The sequence below is a fragment of the Vigna unguiculata genome, chromosome 10 (genome assembly GCF_004118075.2).
Source record: "Vigna unguiculata cultivar IT97K-499-35 chromosome 10, ASM411807v1, whole genome shotgun sequence".
NCBI classification, from domain to species: Eukaryota; Viridiplantae; Streptophyta; class Magnoliopsida; order Fabales; family Fabaceae; genus Vigna; species Vigna unguiculata.
Window position 1 is genome coordinate 2077396 of NC_040288.1, and position 20382 is coordinate 2097777.

General features: G+C 31.6%; 1 protein-coding gene and 1 long non-coding RNA gene across 2 annotated transcripts; one reads left to right on the forward strand and one right to left on the reverse strand.

Annotated features, from left to right (window-relative positions):
• Window positions 1-43: 43 nt before the first annotated feature.
• LOC114165101 lies at window positions 44-1909 on the reverse strand. The gene is made up of 3 exons (XR_003599690.1): window positions 1761-1909; window positions 1567-1644; window positions 44-343 (listed from the first exon to the last, which is right to left on the reverse strand). It is a non-coding gene; the product is annotated as an uncharacterized LOC114165101 (long non-coding RNA).
• Window positions 1910-14475: 12566 nt separating this feature from the next.
• LOC114166514 (E3 ubiquitin-protein ligase ATL4) lies at window positions 14476-16130 on the forward strand. The gene has a single exon (XM_028051256.1). The coding sequence runs from the start codon at window positions 14653-14655 to the stop codon at window positions 15739-15741; it is 1089 nt and encodes a 362-aa protein (XP_027907057.1). The 5' UTR covers window positions 14476-14652; the 3' UTR covers window positions 15742-16130.
• Window positions 16131-20382: the final 4252 nt, after the last annotated feature.

Consider the following 20382-nt stretch of genomic DNA (forward strand, 5'->3'; position numbering starts at 1 on the left):
GATGAACGAAATATTTTTGATGTGACGTCCCATTTAGATAGACTAATCCAATAAACAAAACGTCGCGCAGTTATAATATTTCAAGGGCAACGCGAACAAAAGAAAACGGAGTTCAAGAGTGTACTTTAACAGTCATCCATAGGAGTACTTAGAGAGAAATTTGGGCATACAACCATGCCATAAACAAAACAATTCTAAGGTTTAGAAGTTATGCAAAAGGAATGCCCTAGGAGCATGGAACTACAAGGCACTAGGGCCATAGGACACCTTCAAAAACCATAACAACGGGCCCACTAGGCTGCACCGCTACCACCATCAGGCCTACCTCCAGAAGTATTCCCATCTGCTCCCACCAATGGTGATCATCGCAAAAGAGAAAACAAAACAGAAACACACACAAACATGCAAGGGTAAGCTAGTGTAATATAATACTTATCAGGGCATAAAGGAATAAATACATAAACATTCCAGACATACAACACAGAGGCACATAGATCATGTTATGGCAAACAAGCAAGACACTATGACTCTATTATCCGGATACATATGTTAAGATCGGATTCACTGGATGCCTGCACTCGTGGTGGCCTCTACTGCTCTGCAGAGCCATTGCCAATGGGTTTCACCCTACCACTCACGAGGTTAGCCTTCAAGCGTCTAAGGCCATTATCCTGCCAAAGACTAGGGCCTCCCGCTACTCTCACCACTTGGGTCAGCTTGCTCTACCTGAGACTCACTGACCCTTTAGAGTTTCGGGATGCGATCCTTACTTGAATCCATATCTTAACATATACACTACACGCCACCATAAAGTCTCCCCACGAGACTCATGGAATTACGCCTATCACATACAATTTTTATGTTTCTCATACTACAACCACCACTTACATCTCATACATTCCATCGTCATGTTAAAGTGTCACGAACCCACAACCCATGATAAATTCCATACCCAGCATGCCAGTTTCATTCATAAAAACCCAAACACCCCAAATATATTCACGCACATCATATTTAGAAAGAACAGTTTGAATGGTACATGCAACAAATCACTCAAACAGCCAAGGAAACATAACACTCTCTCGCGAACTCGCTCAGGCGAGACGCTGGCCTTCCTGAGGCAGCGAATTCTCGCTCAGGCGAGATGAGCAACAGGGTTTTCTCACGCATTCTCGCTCAGGCGAGACGCGCGACATGACCCCTTCACGAATTCTCGCTCAAGCGAGATGGGCAACGTGGGATTTTTCACGATTTCTCGCTCAGGCGAGACCTCCTCGCCTGAGCGAGACATGGCGTCGCTCAGAACGTGGACAGGTCGCCTAGGCGAGCTCTCGTGGTGGTGAGTACTCTGATACTCTCGCCTAGGCGAGACAAGCTCGCTTGGGCGAAAATAGCAGCGTTCACCACTGTCAACCCACATGCAACGGCGGAAACCGCCCAGATCCACCCCAAACCCACATGCAACCCCATTTCTCTCAACAAAACATACTATACATGCATATAAACACGAAAACAACCAAAAACAGCCAAGGACAACTTAGAACAGACGAATCTAGCTTCCCTTACCTTTGTTTTGAGCACTAAAAGCAAGCGGATCCTAACTATGTAGCACAGCAGCTCCAAGAACTAAGACAGTGGCTGAAACTGGAACAAGAGGACAGAACGGAGTCAAGAACCATAACCCCAACTTGACCCACGCGTTTTTAAACGGAGGGGAAAAGAAAAAAATGAACGAACCAGAAGCTCCGAAGTCCACTTACCTGGAAGAAAAGAAGGTCTTTTGATGGCTCGGAGACGAACGGAAGTCGTGCCCTAGCAGAGCACTTTGCTGGAGTTTGGAGAGGAAGGGAGGTTGCTCTGGAAAACAGAAGAGTGGAGGAAAAGATGAGAATGTAGGGTATGTGGTAGGGTAAGGTGCCCTTCTGTAGGGCAGGGCCTTGGGCCTCCGAAAAGGCCAGGCCCAAACTCTACAGTACAGAAAAAGAGGGCTTACATTTGATGCATACATATACAAGTATATTTGTATAATTTAAAAGTGTATTTTACATCCTCTCGTTATAGATTAGGGCTTCTCCTTTCATCTGTTGTGTGGACGTTTTGTTGTATTTGTTCGGTGTTTATCCATCTTCTCGTTTCAAATAATCAATCAGTTTTATATACAAATTGATCTGTATGGCCGTGTAGAAAACCTAAAAAAAAAATGGGATCTTGATTATTGGATTATTTTGAGTCTGACTATATTTTGAGTCTGATGATAATGATATGATTTGTGTTAATAAGATATTTTTATTAAAAAAATTGTAGAATAAAGAATATCTTTTTTAAAATAATAAAGTGTCACAATTCTTTATATATATAGGCCATATATTAATAAATGGTCAATACTTTGGTTCACGTATGTCTTCATGATAATTTCTAAAACAAAGAGAAACACTTCATTATTTAGTAAGATAGTAAGAAAATAAAAAAAATAGCAATTACATAAGAAAATAAAAAAATTGAAAAAAGAAGAAAATAAAAAAATAACAATTACATAAGAAAATAAAAAAAAATTGAAAAAAGAAAAAAAAAACAGATGTATATTGAAAAGAGGAAAAATGATAAAAGTATTGTTATAGGAGATGAGAAGTTAGAAACTCGAAAATAAAAACAAGAATTGTCAAAAAAGAAAAAAAAAACTTTCTTAATTAATTTTACTGATGATTTATCTAAAAATTAATTTCTAAGTAAATTTGTAGTATAGTTAATCTACAAATTCTGATAAAATTTTAAAAATTAACAAAAACATTGGAAATTAGATTTCTTTAAAATTAATTTTTTATCATTTTCAATACAACAAATCTTAATAAAATATCTATCCATATATTTAAAAAAAATAGGCACATATTATAACAATTTATATAAAAATCAATATAATTTTTCAATGTAGTGTACCCAACCACTTGTGCATAATAAATGAATGATAAGGCAGTGCATATCTTAGTCAAAAATGTTATGAGTATCCAATGCACATAGTGTATGCCCTGTTTGGATCAATTGGAAAAATGAAAAGCTCGTTTGTGAAGGGAAAAATCAATGAAAATTTGTGTTTAATATTTACAATGGTAAAACTTTATTGGATTATGATCATAATATCGTACTCTAATCTAATATAACAAATTACAATAGAGAAAAAAAAGCAAATATGACACAATTAGAGCTTTTGTTAATTTTAAGGTGAAAAACATTTATGGATTACAAAATAATAAGTTATACTGGTTAAAGATATGGAAATTTTACATTTTTAATATTATATTTATGTTTATATGTTTCATAGTAAAATTTAACCACTTTTAAATGTATATTAAGGTTTAATAATAATTATTTTAAATTATAGTTTTCAACTTAAATGACCTATAATAATTATTTTTATCATTTAAATGTTAATCAGAATCCAGAAGGTTAAATCGAGATAAATTAGATCGAAAATTGAACCGAGTCAATTTAGACTAAAAATTAAATCAAATTAGTACAAATCGAAAGTTAAGTCGAGTAAATTTAGATCGAAGATCGAATCAAACCAATCGTAGATAATTTTTTAATTGAAAAATTATTAAGTTTAAAAAGTAATTAAATTAAAAAGAAAACTGCCATTTTTAAAAGTAAAATATTGATGAAATAATTATTTTAATTTAAGAAACTTATATTTAAAAGATAGATGAAATAATTATTTTAATTTAAGAAACTTATATTTAAAAGATAAAGTTGAAAAAGAAATGTAAACACCAATAAGGTATCTATATATATATATATTATTAAATAGCAAGTCTAAAATATTCTCCCCTGACTTTTATAATTTGTCGCTGGCATAATTTATGCACACTGTCGTAAACCGCATAAGCAGTTATTACTTGGCCAACATTAATTTATTATTACTATTATTATTTTATACAGTCTCATCAATATCAAACTTAGAACACCGTTTGCCTTTAATGGAGGCATTTAATTATAGAATTTACTAATACTATTCATAAACGGTCATTTTCATTATTATTCTTTTGTCTGCAAGAAAAAAAAATATTATATATACAAAAACACATTAGGGTTGTTTCAACTCGTTTACAAAAAGTTTTATTTTTGTAACAATAAAAATATTAACTATATATGTGGTGAAGAACACAAATTATGATAATTTGATACTTTCTAACTCTTCTTTTCATCATAATTATAAAAATATTCGATAAAATTAAATGTTTTGATACGATAAAAATAACAATATGATCATAAAATTAAAAAATCTTACATAATTATAAGTTAGTTAGACATAGAAATGACAAATGGATTCTTTTAATGTCTGAATTTGTTTTCCTTTTAATAAAATATTTTTACATTGTCCTTGTCTCAAAAATCAATTCATCTTTCTTACAAGGTTTTTCCTTGTATTTATAAAAAGGTTGATTACACCACATTACTTCATGGCCGATTTAAGGGTAAAGCAAGTGAAACACTCGCTTTAGGCTAGAAAAAAAAAAGCTTCAAAATTTATTTTTACTAATAATATTTCTCTATTAAATTAATTATAAAATTATGTTTAAAGGATAAAGCAAGTGAAACACTCACTTTAGGCTTCCAGCAAATGAAGGTCTCAAAATTTCTTTTTACGACTAATATTTCTATATTAAATTAATTATAAAATTATGTTTAAGAAAATAGACCTCAAAATATTTTTTGGTACTAACATACCTTTATTAAATTAATTATAAAATTATGTTTAAGAAAAAGAAGGTCTCAAAAAAATATATTTTATTACTAATATAACTCTATTAAATTAATAATAAGTTTGTTTAAAAATAAAATTTAATTAAATTATTATTTATGTATATTAATTTTTATTGATATTAAAAATAATAATTGTGAGACCTTTTTTTGCATTCTTTCTTTCTCTCCTTTGCCAAGTACACAGAACTCACACTCTTGCTAAAAAAAAAAAACCACCCTTGCTTTTTACTTCTTTTTCTCTCCACCACTCTCTAATAGTTGCACCTTGATCATCCTCTATCTAAACCCTTTCCCTTGGTTTGCAATCAGATTCTGGAAGAGCAACTCCAACAGAGCTCTCTACTACTTCCTCTCCTAACTCCTTTCCCCCTAGGTTGAATTGAGGTTTCTGCCTTTGCTAGTTGAGGTTGATTTCACAAAGCTCAAAATCAGTAGAAAGGTAAGGGAAGCTAACTGTTTTGCTTGAATTTCGTATAGAAATCATTCTTATGACTTTGAATTGCATGATTAGGTGTTGTATGAGATCTTGAACTATGTAATTAGGTGTATGATTGGTTTGTGCAAGATTTCTGGGCTTCTGCATGTGAAAACAGATTGGGAATCTGGTGTTTTTGCCTAAGCGAGCAGCTCTTGCCTAAGCGAAAACACCAGAAACTCACCCTTGTCACTGCGCTAGATCTCACCTAGGCGAGCCAATTTCGCTTGAGCGAGAGACACTCTCGTCTAAGCGAGACAGCTTAGCTTGAGCGAGAATTCGCCCAGAGTTTGGGTTGTTCTCTGTTTCGAGCCTCGCTCAAACGAGAATGATTCGCCTAAGCGAGAGAGCCCTTTCATCCGGCGACACCCTCTAGCTTGGGTGAGAACCTCTGCAGCTGAGTGTTATTTCTCTGTTTTGGTGGATGAAGCTATGTTTGAATGTTAAAATAAGAAGTTAGTTATGATATGCATGGATTGTTATGACTAGTAACATGTGTGGTGAAATTGCATGAATTTGGATTATGAAAAGATGTGGTTGAACTAGGATTTCAAGGGAAATTCTAAAGGGAATGTTTTAGCGTATGTAAGGACATAAGGACTCACTATTGGGGGTATCCTGAAACTCCAATAATCATTCACGCTCAAATAGAGCAGAATGGATTATGTCGTGAGGAGTATCAGGAGGTCCTAGTCTTTGGACTTGATCAAGTCTTAGACGCGAAGGGGACTTACCTTGTGAGTGGTTGGGTGATAACCCCTTGAGGCTAAACTCTGCAGAGTTTGGGAACCATCATAGGTGCACGCCACCAAGAGGTCTAATGTCGCTTACATAATCTGGATATCGAGTCTAGAGTAATATATTTGTACTGTGTTTGTGGTGGCCTATGTCATTCTGGTGAAATTGAGAAAGGTTGCATGGTTTCTGTTTATAATTGAACTGCATGATTCCTTTAATTAGATTAGCTTACCCTTTCATTTCTCTGTGTGTTTTGTGTTTGATTCTTTCTTGCAATGATCACTTCGGTGTGAGCAGATGAAAATGCAGGTGAAGATACTCCTCTCCTAAACAGGAGTTAACAGCAGTATAGGGATTTGATAGTTGTCCATGTTTGTGTTTTGTTCAGGGGACTTTTGTTATCTTTTCCTTAGTATAAGATGTGCCTGTAACCAATATATTATTATGGTTCTGCGGATGATTGCATGAATACTTCATATTGGGCTAATTCCTACTATCTCCTTTGTTTAATCATTATATAATGTTTTGTTTAGTAGCGTAAAAATTATTAAATGGGATGTTACAATAATTAATGAGTTAAAACCTTTATTTAGTAAATTATAATTTTGTTTATGAAAAAGAGAATGATTAGTTCTTTTTATTCTCTCATAATCAATTTTATTCTATTTTCTTCCTTTATCTTTTTATTTTTATGTGACTTGTCTTGTCTCTCCTTATTTCTTCTTCTTCTAAGAGTTCTTGTTTTAAGGTTTTGGTAGATTAAATTTATTGAATCTCATATTGTCTTTGTGTACAAATTTTTGCATCCTCAATTTTGTTTAGTATATTTTTTCTTTCTATTTATGTTGTTGTTGTTTTTATTCTATTTTGGTTGTATTAGTTTAGAAATGTGTTTCTTTTACCTAATATTTTTTTTATACTTTTCGATTTACGAGTTGCAAGAGTTTTTTGCATATATCTTGACGAAGAATTGTAATTTTTATACAAAACTATTAATTAGATTAATGTTTAGTATTTTGGTGGATATTAGATTAGTTGAAGCATAATTCAAAGTTAGATTTTCTATAGAAAGATAATTCAAGTTTAGGGATGAAAAGACTTATTATTGAGTTGAGAAGAACAATACTTTTTTTTATTAATGATTAATCTTAAAATAAAATTTGTAGGTTTGTGAAAAACTTGAGACTTGAAGAGGAGAAAGAGACTTAAGACTTCAAAATACTACAAATCTACTATCGAGTTATTACTTTCTTGACAACCAGAACCATGTTTTATTTTTTTAACTCATTCATTTTCTATATTTATCTTTAGTAGTGTTTTATATATTATAATATTTTTACTTCATATAAAAATATATAGATATTTCAATTAGAAAATTTGAATCAGACTATTTAAAAACAAAAGATGAGAAGAGAATAATCGAGGCTTTAATTGTATCACAAAAATGAGCTATGAATAAAATTATAAAAAATAGATAAAAAAACATGAATTAGAAAGTATAAGTGTGTCAACAATATTTCAAGAAAGATTAAATGAATTAACCTTGTTATCTATGGAAAAAGAAATGTTAAATTAGATTAATGATGACAATATAATAAATAATTTCGCATAAAAAAAGCTTCAAAAATAAATTTTAAATAAAATGTCGCATCTTTTAAGTTTGATTTAGGTCTCCCAAACTCTTGAGCCGCCCCTAACTCTTATCATAACTTTGTGCAAGGTTATCTATACTCTTATCGTAATCTTTGTGCGGTTATGTTCAAATGGTATATTATTCATTATAGTCAACCAAATAGTTTATGTCTCATATTTAAATATTTTTACTCATTTTCATTATTTTTATTTATTATTGTTTTTCAAATAAAAATATTTGACTATCAATTTTAAATGGTCAATTACATAAACCTTTCATTTAATAAGTAATCTAAAAAACTTATATTTTTTTTATTCTCTTTGATCCTTACTTTTTTTCATACGAAGAACTTTTGTTTTGCTAAAATAATTTTCATTGTCTCTTAACAATTCGACTACATTATTGATATTGAACAGTTTTTCTTAGATTTTCAAGGTATTTTCATTTTATCGCGTCCTTAATTATACATTTATTTTCCTTTGTAGGATTTCATTGAATGATGTATCAAATTATGTTTAAGACGCACGTTTAACAATTTTTATTTGTTATTTATTTTTATAATGTAGAATACTGTTTTGACGATATTTTATATAATTTTTTTTATTTTATAAATTATTTCATGAGAGTAATTTTATCACCATAATTATATAAAAATATTTTTATTTAATATAATATAATAATTTATTGTCATTGTCATGAATCTTGTTTATCACTAGATTAAAGTTCAAAACATAAAATATCTAAGCTAAATTTTAATTGTTATTAATTTAGTCTTTGTTCTTGATTCGTTCAAGTGATATATTATATCTTTATTAGAGTATAAAATATATTTAATTAGAATTTAGAGATATAGAGACATTTAAAATATTTTTAAACTTAGATACTTGTTCTTTTATACCTTCTTACAAATATTTTATAATTTTATCAATTTTGTTCCATTAACATATACAAACTTAATAAATGTTTTGGTTTTTATAAAATTTTATTTGGTACTTTAATTTAAAATATATATAATTATAATTTATTTCTAAATATTTGATATTAAAAAAACAAGAATACATCATTTGATCTTGAATACTTGATAATATGATGTTTCATTTGTTATGAGTATGAGCGTATACTCGTTACCTCATGGGGATAGGATGAGATAAAAGTGTTAAACTCGTTGATATGGTTATGAGGACGAGGATAGTTTTTTTCTTTGAAGATGAGAATAAAATTATGAAACTCGTCTCCATCCTATCCCGCCCCATTGTCATCTCTGGATATATGTTAATATCTTCCTCACATTTGATCAATTTTCAAATTCAAAATTTTCACGAAAAACTTTTTCAAATGATTTTTCTAATAAATACTAGTAACGATTTGATAAATTTAAAAAAAAAAAATCACCTCCTAGGTGTGATCTTGATACCAACAATTTATTAAAAATATTTATTTTTCTTTAAAAGCACTCTAACAATATATATTGTTCCTACCGTACCCAATAGTCTCACATCGCTTAGAAGTCGAGACTTAAGACAGTTTAAATACCCCTTCTTCATCCACCCTCTAAGGTTCGCCTTTTAAAGACAAAACCGTGACGAAACTCCATACTCCAAAGCGGACAATATCTCAGACATATGGTGATTGATAGTGATTCTATCATTGGACTTGGGATCGAAACATTAACGCCTACCGTGAGGTCGATAACAAAACCATTGGTCCCTTAAGCCCTCTATTAAGGATGGTCCGCTCATTCTCGTTAGACCTTGACTAAGGGGTCTTATGTTCCTACCACACCCAATAGTCTCACATCGTCTCCTTCCACCCACTTAGATTTTGTGGGGTCAATAATAGAACCATTGGTCCCTTAAGTCCTCTGTTAGGGATAATCTGCTCATTCTCCTTAGACCTCGACTGAGGGGCTTATGTTCCTACCACACCCAATAGTCCCACATAGCCTCCTTCCACCCACCGAGATGTCATGGGGTCGATAACAGAACCATATGTCCCTTAAGCCCTCTATTACGGATGATCTATTAGTGATGATCCTCTCATTCTCCTTAGGCATCGACTAGGGTCTAATGTTCCTACCACGTTAAATAGTCCCACCATCGCATAGAAGTCGATGTCTAAGACGGTTTGAACATCCTTTCCTCCCTCCACCCTCTTAGACGTATTTTAAGGACAAAACTTTGAAGGAACTCCATGCTCCAAAGCAGACAATACCTTAGATGTACGATGATTGATAGCAATTCTATCATCGAATTTGGGATCAGAACATTGACGTCCATTGTGGGGTCGGTAACGGAGCCATTAGTCCCTTAAGTCTTCCATTGGGGATGATCCGCTCATTCCCCTTAGACCTTGACTAGGGGACTTATGTTCTTACCACACCCAACAATCTCACATCGCTTAGAAGTCGATACCTAAGGCACTTTAAATACCTTTCCTCCTTCCACCCACTGCGGCGCCTTTTACATCCAAAATCATGACAGAGCACACACTTCAAAGCAGACAATATCTCGGATATTTGATGATTGACTGTGATTCTATCATCGAATTTGGGATCAGAACATATACTAATTATATCTTCCATAATTTTGAAACTAAGGATGAAGTTTTCAACCAGAAATAACTCTCGCTAAAAATATGATATTTTATTAAAAGGGTCATAACATGCACCTTAATTAAATACGGGTCATTTCTATTAATGAGGAGTATTTATTTTTTTGTATTTACGTTAATAGAGAACAAACTAAAGTGACCAACTCTATTGAGAAAAAAAATATAGCTGAAGTAAAAGAAGAAAAAAAAGTTGGTTAAAATGTACCTATGATGCACGAATATGATATGTGTATCGAATACGACACGTATCCGATATACTTATATATGTTTATTTTTTAAGTAATAGGATAGGATACACGATATATACATATTAAAAAATATATAGTAATTTTAGAAATTATGATAAATATATAATTGTTATTGTGTAGATCCAAATTAAAATTATATGTATTAAATTTGTCGACATAAAAAAATTCAAAATATTGTCATAATAAAAGTATTACTACTCTATAAATTAGAGACTTCATTAATAAATATCGGTAAAATATTTCAAAATATCGAATATGAATATGTGACAAACACATACATATGACCCAAATTAAAATATCATTGTAAGATAAAAATATATGCTATTTAAAATACGTTAATATGATAACATAGTATTTTTATTTGCCAACACTAATAAACACAATGAAAAATTGTGTCCTCTCAATAAAATTGGATTATTTAATAAGAATAATTGTGTATTTTCATCTATTTAATAAGAATAATTGTGTACTTTAATCTATTTTTGTAGTAATAAATTACAACATATATTATATGAGAATAATTAAGTAAAAACTATTTAAAGAGTTTAATTTTTTCATTTTCTTATAGTTAGGGATAGTTTTATGAAAGAGTATCCAAATACCAAGTATAATGAAATTTTTTCTTCCACAAGATAGATATTATATAGTTCTTATGTATGTCGATTTCAACCTATGTTGATCCCTAATATAACTCAATAATCAATTTATACATACTAATGTTTAAGGTTTTTTATATTACAAAAAATATCACCCCACAATCAATTTCAAAACATTTCCTATCTCAATAAATTAAAAATTATGCTTAGTATTACTATTAGTTTTATAGTGCAAATAACAACTTTTTTCTTTTATCAACAAATAATTAATTAATTAATATAGTAATTGTAGAATGCTATTGTAACATCCCTGGCTACCCCTCCTCAGGTCCCAGAGGCTGTCAGGTTACTATAGCCCAATGCACTCCAACCCTGGGTTGTTGTCGGTGGGAATCGAACCCCCAACCTGACCTTTAACACCCTTGGCAAACCAGCATATGCTACCAGTTGCGCTGACTGGTAGCATCTGCTGGTGAGCCAGAGGTGTTAAAGGTCAGGTTGGGGGTTCGATTCCCACTAACAACAACCCATCCAGTATGAATGGACGGAGAATGGTGATGGGTTTGGGTGTATTGGTCTGCAGACCTAACACAACCGGTTTGAGGGTGGCAGGTAGTAACTTAATTACTATAATTTAAATTAATCATATTAAAATCAATTTCCCCAAAATTTTCCAATGAGATAATTCCTTCAAAATTTTTAAACAATCAAATTCCCAAGAGTTACATTTGTTATATATGACCTAATGATAAGAACACTCTAGCTCACTATTCTTCATTTGATTATTTAATATGATTTATTATAATCGCTCTCTAAAATAAAACATTCATTAGAACATTTTTCTAACCAAATTAATTCTCTAAGCTTTTATGTTTTTTTCTTAATTATTTTAAAATTTAATTTCTTCCATTAGTATAAAATTGTGATTTTATAAAGAATCATTATTCCTAGTAACTTCGTACCAGTGTTCTATGTTAATTATAAATTAAATATGTTATTATGCACATAATTACATACATCATTGTAAATACCTGTTTTATGTTAGTTCAAATTGAAATATAAAGTTTTTCTAGGATTAGAAAAATATAATTTCCTTATTCAAGTTGATGTTATCTCTTCTTAACTTTCATCTCATGCATAATCCTCCTTGCTTCTGTATTCAAATTCCACACTACCAAATTCTCAATTTTTGTTTCTAACATCTTCAATGGCACTCTTAAGATCGTTTCTTGTTTCTCATTCGTTGCAACCTCCCTTTCAATCTTTATTTGGGATGTTTTTGTTTTTTATTTTTCTATCTTTGATTTTCATATAATCTTAATTTTGAAAAATGTATGGTCAATTTCTATTTCTTTATATATATATATATATATATATATATATATATATATATATATATATATATATATATAATTATGATTGTTCCTATCATAAATTTCAATAGTCTCATGTCATTTAGAAGTCGAAATCTAAGGTGGTTTAAATACTTTTTCCTCCATTCATCTTCTGAGCTTTTTAAAAACAAAATCATGACGGAACCATGTTGGGAATCCAAATGTGAGTCTAAGTCCCACATTGAGTAAAAATATATAAGGATGAAAACTCATAAACTCATTGTCTTAAGATTTTGGTTAGAGGTGGTGTCAATATCTTATGTGTGGATTAAACTCATGTCTAATTGGTGTTATATCTCCCGATTATCCTCTTTCAAATGTTGTCTTTTCTTACTATCTATTTTTTTGGGTGTGTTACTACAACTTGTTATAGTTGTTTCTACCTGTCACAACAACATGTAATAAGAGTGGTACTTTGTAGTATGGTGATGGATCAATGCCCTCAAATTGCTCCACATCTTGATGCAGCCATCACAATGCAAGAAGAAGCATTGCATTAAAATAATGATGTCTATGTCTCTGCAAAAATTAAAATCTTGGAAGCATGTTAGTGGGAACAAAAATGTTGTTTGAAAGAGAATTAATCTATTATAGTTTATACACAGCATGCGAGATTTGCGGATATTAATGAAATAATCATGCACGCGCTCATGATGTAGAGCACAAGACAACCTCAATAATATATTCCATCCAACACCTATCAAATTACACTTTCTATAATAATCGTATCAAGCAAAACCCTGTAATTGTATTCGTTTCAACATTTCACATCTGAAATTTTGTTGCTATAGTTAACATTAGATTTCATATTTCATTAAGAAAAAATATATTTATATCGAAACAAATACTTTAGATAAGGATAAAAAATAAGAATGATTTAATACTTATAATTCCAAAAGTCTCGCAACACATTTATTAATGAGTTCAAATTATTGAGTTTTCAGTCTAATCCCTCCACTCTATTAAAATATATTAATTTTGATATATTTAAGTATATGAATAATATTGAAAATTTTAAAAAATCCATTTTTTTATATTAAAGTTAGGGTAAGAAGAAAAAATATTAAATAAGAAAAAATGATAAGAAATAGACTTTAAACTTAATTCAATCCTACAAAATTAACTTTTAAGATAAAGTTTGTATATATTTATATACAATAAATCTGTCTTATCTCTTCACGTCGAAACATATATAAAACAAACATGAAACTAGATAAACAAATTAAATAAACAACCGATCTTATTAAAATAAGATTCAAATGACTATTATCATATTAAACAATTGACTCTAAATTCAACTAAATCCACAATTTATTTGTAAAACATGAAATATTTATTTATATATTATAAATTTATGTGATTTACAATTTACGTGAAATGGTCTAATTTATAATTGACGTGAAATCTACAAGATTGAACTTGAACAAAAGTTGTACATATATTATTATATTCTGAAATTAAAATATGAAGCGGATGAAGATAGTGAGAAGTTATGGTTGCATTATATAAGTGTAATGGAATGTATTTGTTGCCTTGTTTCTTGGGTTTGCACGTTTCTTAACACCTGGATCATTCTCTTTAATCATACAAAACTTTATATAACTAGGGTTGCACATTAATTTATGTGGCTTCAAAGAGGATACTTGATGCATTTTTTGTAAAGTACTTATCTCTTATAGGAAACACATATAATGATTGGGATCATCTTCCACTTATTCCACTCTAATCGATGATCTTAACTTAACCCTTTTTCCATTCCTCTTTGACTTTCCACTCCACAAAGAAAATTCCTCCCTTCTTCATTAATTAAGGCTGTTCAACAAAGCTTAATTTTTTTAAGGAAATTAATTAACCTTGGTGTTTAGTGTAACACTCTTAATAATAATGGCCATTAAAATTAATTTCAAATTACACCTAAGACACCATTTAATTCATTAATTAAGGTTGTCTAATTTCTCAAAAAGTTGTTTTAGAAAAAGGAATATATGTATATATATATAAACGCATTTACTACTCTCATCCAATTTCATTCACATTCACTCTTCAACATTCAATTCCTCACGTGTATCTCACGTGACCATTCTCATCAAACACTCCCACCAATACACAACAGCGAGAATTAACACTTCCATTTTTTTCATGCACACCGCAAACACACACTCTCTTTCAATCGCTCTTAACACTGAACCAAACAAACCAAATGGCTTCGCCGCCACCGTTAACGCTAAACGTCATCGGATCAGACACGGACAACGCGTTCCCAACCGTCGCTTCCAGTTCCCTAACGCCGCCGTCACCGCGCCGTTCGTCTCCGTTACAGAGCCTCAGTCCCAGCATTCTCATCATCGTCACGGTCCTCGCCGTCACCGTTATTGTTTCTCTCGCGCTCTGCTTCCTCCTCCGCCACCTCAACCGCCGCTGCCTCCGCCGCTTCTCCTCCTCCTCCGCCGCGCCCTCCGCATCCGCCTCCGCCACGCCGATGTTCTCCTCCAGCCGCCGCATCTCGCCGGAGATTGTGCACTCCTCGTCCACCGCCGCTGCCGCCGCCTCGGTCATCGACACGCTGCCGCTATTCACGTTCTCCTCCGTCACGCGCCGCTCGTCCTCCGCCGCCGCCGACTGCGCGGTCTGCCTCTCCAAGTTCCACCACCACGACCTCCTCCGCCTGCTCCCTCTCTGCTGCCACGCCTTCCACGCCGAGTGCATCGACACCTGGCTCCAGTCCAACCTCTCGTGTCCGCTCTGCCGCTCTCCCATCGCCGCCGCGGAATCCGACCTTGCGAAAATCCTCCGCCCACCGTCCTCCGCCGCCGGTAGCAGCGACAGCTTCCGCCTCGAGTTAGGCAATATCAGTCGCCGTGGCGCGGAAGGCGCCGGAGCCACCGCCGCTCGCGGCGATTCACGGTCCCGGTCCTATTCCATTGGTTCGTTCGATTATTTGGTGGACGACGAGTCTGAGGTTGCGTTCAGCCACGCTCGCAGGAGGAGTGAGGACGATGCGAAGGAGTTTCCGGCCACCGAAGGTCAGACTCCGTCCACTCACAACGAGGCCAGTCTGGCCGGTGAGGTCGCCGGCGTTAGGAGCTGGCTTAAGGACTACATGGATAGGTTTTCTGCTTCTATCTCTTCAAGAACGGCATCGTTTCGAAGCTCTGGAAGGTTCTTCAGCGGTGGTGGGAGTAGTCGACGAAGTGACGTCGTTCCGGTGGTGGCTGCGGAATACGACATGGAAGGAAATCGAATCGGCGAAGAAATCAGCGAAATGTTTCGTTGGCTTTCAGGGGTATGATTGGTAAATAAGATGAACAGTTAGGAGATACTATATTTTTAATTTTGATTAATTTTTTTCTTAAAATGATTCCAAATATTCCTTGCTCATTTCCCTTCCATTTCAATATTCCTCTTCTTTGATTTGTTTTGAGCATTGCAATAAAGTTAATGTAACTATATATACACTTGAATCCCTGTAGATAGAACATCAAAATTTCATCATTGAGTCCTTTTGGAAACATATATTCACTATGATGATCAATGATCATATCAACCATGAGATATGAAAAGTTGCAAATGATTTTCATCATGCATCAATGTACCTAATTTTCATCTTTTGGATGGAGCTATGTACTATGTATGTATGATGTGATCATATCATGTTTACATGCAAATGATATTTTATGAGTATTCATCAAAGTGGTTGATTTGTGTATTTTCCATTCAGAACACGGTTTTCTTCTCTGTAGAGATTAATACTACAATTAAGTGTAATAAATATAAATTGTTATGGGTTTTCTCCTTCAAATATCAGTTTAATTCCTTATTCTAATTGTTTTAAAAACATTTATAACCATGAAAAGTCAAATGCATGCATTGTTTTAAAAGTTTAATTCAATTAAAAGCCAGTTAATAGTTTACGAGGCATTAATTTCTTTTGGATATTTAATTTTCAGTACCAGGTGAAACAGAAAAAAGTAATGTAAAATTATATATATTATTTTTCTTATACAAAAATATATCAATCTAGACTTAGTTATTTACTTCTCAAAGAAACTTTTCCACAAGAACTCTAAGAAAAAAAAAATAGAAAAAGTAAATAATCATTTACATGAATATCTTTGGGCTTGTATATAATTAGTGCCCTAATTAGAAAAATGATATATTTTTTTATTAGAATGCATAAAAATTAATTCACCTATATTATTTAAATGCATTCTTGTATAGTTTTTACTAACTATTGTTTATAGAGAAACTAGTTAGCTAGATCATCCACCTTATTTTTTTTTTTTAACTATCCTTTGATTCAGGTGATACTGAATTTGATCTGTTTACGTGTAATGTCTCGTTTAAATTTGATAAATAGTAAAAAGTAACATAATATAAAGAAAAAACTCCAACTAAAAACAGCAATTCAGATTTTGATTAGATTATGATGTTGTTGATAAAAAAAAAAAACATATATATATCTGTGGGTAAGAGGAGTGTGTGCAGTGTCAAAAGGGGAATGAAAGTCTGATATACAAGGTTGTTTTCTTCAGATAAAGTGTTGTTTGTGCTTTGGATTTTGTAGGAATGTGCCTTATTGATGTCATATTTGTGAGAATTTGGTTGGAAGAATGATTCACTGGTCTTTATTACTGTTACCTAATTATAGTGATGTGAGTAAAAAAAAAAAAAAAACTTAGGGTTTGATTTGAGAGAGAGAGAGAAGAAAGAAATGGTTTTGGATGAGCCAAATAAATAAGAGGAAAAGGTAGAATATGGAGAGTGAGAATGAGTGATAGCTCATTTATTGTAGATTACCAACCATTTTAATGGAAAAAGGTCCTACTTCTGCCTCAGTTTTAAATCCTTGAGCTACGTATATTAATGTTGATAAATAAAAGGAAACAAGTTATTAATGATCACATATTCACCATCTTCATCATCATAGAAACCTTTCTGTGATGATGCCATATGCAGCACATGATTCCTCAGCTGTTTTATTTTTTTCTGGTGAAAATAGTATACTGTGTTCCCTTTCTGTACAGATCAAATAGATTTTGTCTTTCAAATGTGTGATTGCTTCTACTTAAATGGTTCAAATCTGTTGAACTCATCAAGTTTATAGTGAATACAAGGTGAATGTGAAGAAACAGAAATTGAAAATATAGGAAAACAAGATCTTCAACAATTATGAAAAAAAAAATAGTACTATTTAAATTTGTTGGAAATCCAAACCGATTATATAAATAAGTACAAATTAGTACAAATTTTATCTTATAAATTAATTTTATCGTATTAAACTAGGTTTAAAATTCATCTATCTTATCGGTTTTTATCACTAGTGAACTAAACATAATATTTATAATATCTTAAGATTAGTATTAAAATTTGTCTTTATTAGATTTGATGTTGTGAAACCCTAGTTTGTGTTCTTTTTCTTTATTTTATGATTGTCTAGGAATCTGTGATTGCTTGAAGAAACGGCAAACGTAACATATATCAGAAATGCAAAACAATTAAGTTTTGGAAAAAGTTGAACTCCGAGTCTGATCCATGAAAGTTGTATACCAAGATTTGCTTTCTCTTACTCTCACTCACCAACTCTCCTTTCTGGTTGAACTTAACCAATACTCATAAAAAGATAAGATCCAAAATCACCTACATTTTAGATTAATGAAGCAAAGTCTCATACTCATTAAACTACGTGTATAATTTTATAATATTTACAAAAATAAATTAAGTTCGTTGAACATTTTACATCAGCTTCATAAAATGAATTCTAAAAAATATATATAGGGTGTAAATCTCATTCGACAACACCATTTTATAAAAATAAATTAAACATAAAAGTTTACTTCTTAAAAATGTCAATTTCTCTCTTTGATGAATCTCACAGATTCCTTACTTACTGATATAGATATATTTCTTTATTTGATTTTATGTCTATAAGAACTTATTTTTATTTAAATTTCATACATTTAACTTTAGAAAATGTTAAAAGAACTACATAAGTCCATTGGTAATAAAATGATAAGAAATAATTATTTTTTATGTTAAATAATCCAATAACACGTTGAGGGGATGTGTTAAAAAGTATTTTTCTATTCTACATCAAACAATACCCTTATCCTATGAGAAAGATAAAAAAAATGAATACATCAATCTCTATTTATATTTATTACAGATTAATATATCTAATATAGTATAAATCAAATTAAAATATGAAAAAAAAATAGAAGTGATGACGCCATACACAGGATTTTCTAGGGTTAAATCAAACATTGAAATTATGCATTTATTTTGAAGAAAAAAAGAAAAGAAAATGAAGAGTAAGTGCATACGTAGCATGTAAACGTAATACAAGGTTGACTTAAGACATAAACGAGAATCCAATACTATCTTCTGTGTCGTGTTTAGTTTATATTCTTAGCTTTGGTTTGGGTGCACAAGCAACTCAAAAGTTATCATTCTTCATAACTTTTACACCTATTTTGGATCTATTGACTAGGTTTTGTGCTTTGATCACCTACCTCATTCACTTTCAACTTCTCTTTCTCAAATATTTTATTTATCATTTATCTTTGTTATATACATATATGGACATGTGTTTACACCAATGAAAATCATGCAAAATTTAAATAAATGAGCCTTTATTAAAAGAATAATCTCATTAACTTGTAAATTTTGAAAAAATTTCACTATTGGGCAAGATGGGTGAAGATTAAAATTTGTAATTACACAATCTTTTAGGATTTTAATATTTAAAAAGTTACGATCATATTTTGACTACTAAATTTTAACAATTTTCTTTTACAACATGAGGTGATATCTTTTAAGTGATTTTAAAATATTGAGAATAAAAAAAATATAAATAAAAAATTACGTAAAATATGACACCTAAGATTATAAGAGAAAATTATCAACTAGGTTATAAGAGAAAATTGTCAAGTAGTTAAAAAATATTTTCCTTAAGAAAGAACACATTGTTGATTTATTCTATTGTTTGTTTAAATTAGTTTTATAAATTAATATTTTTTTTCCATTGACACCCATTAATTCTTCTCAACTACTCGCCGCCACACTACAATGTGTCACCACCAAACTCATGGAACTGATCACCAAATTGTTTATAGTTTTTATGTACGATTTTACATGGATCTTCTTCATACAGTGCAAAAGCATATTTAATAGACAAAAATATCATTTTTAAAATTCTCAAAATATTTTTGACTAATAAATAAAGGAGTGAGGTATGATTAGACATGCGTAATTTGGAACACAGTCAAAGATACGGTCTTTGCTTTCTGCACCCCTGTTTCTGCCACTGAAAGACAAAAACACCCTTCAACATTGTCTTGAAAAACAAACCCTACCCCATGAGTGTTACTCATCACCATCACACTGAATGCTTCCATAACTTGGTCTGACGTGAGACATAAGGAATGGTAAGTGTGTTCCTTTGAGGGAAGAAGTAAATTTGTCCTTTAAAGTTTACTCACCTTCTTCAGTATGAGATTTTGGAGGGGCAGTACTGAAGTAAAAGAAAAAAAAAAACTAATATATATTATAGTCATCCCAAAACTAAGATAAACTGAAATACAAACATTACACTTAAAGGTAAGAGTTTTCCAAAAAAAGAAACAAAAGACTATATACCAAAAAACTCTAGATACAACTAAACAACTGGATTTCCTCTTCCTTGCATTGACCCAACTCATTCTCATATAGATAATTTCAATTATATCTCATATCAATCATGAAATAGGCAATGATCCATACTTACCATAAAATAACAAAGTTTTAGTATAGAAAATGATTACTAGATTTTGATGTATTCATTCAGTGAAAGCATCCATTCGTTAGGCAAAAAGTGCACAAATGCTCACTCGTTCAGTGACCAAATGACTCGCTCAATGACTAAATCATTAGAACTCACAAAGGTAAATTCCTC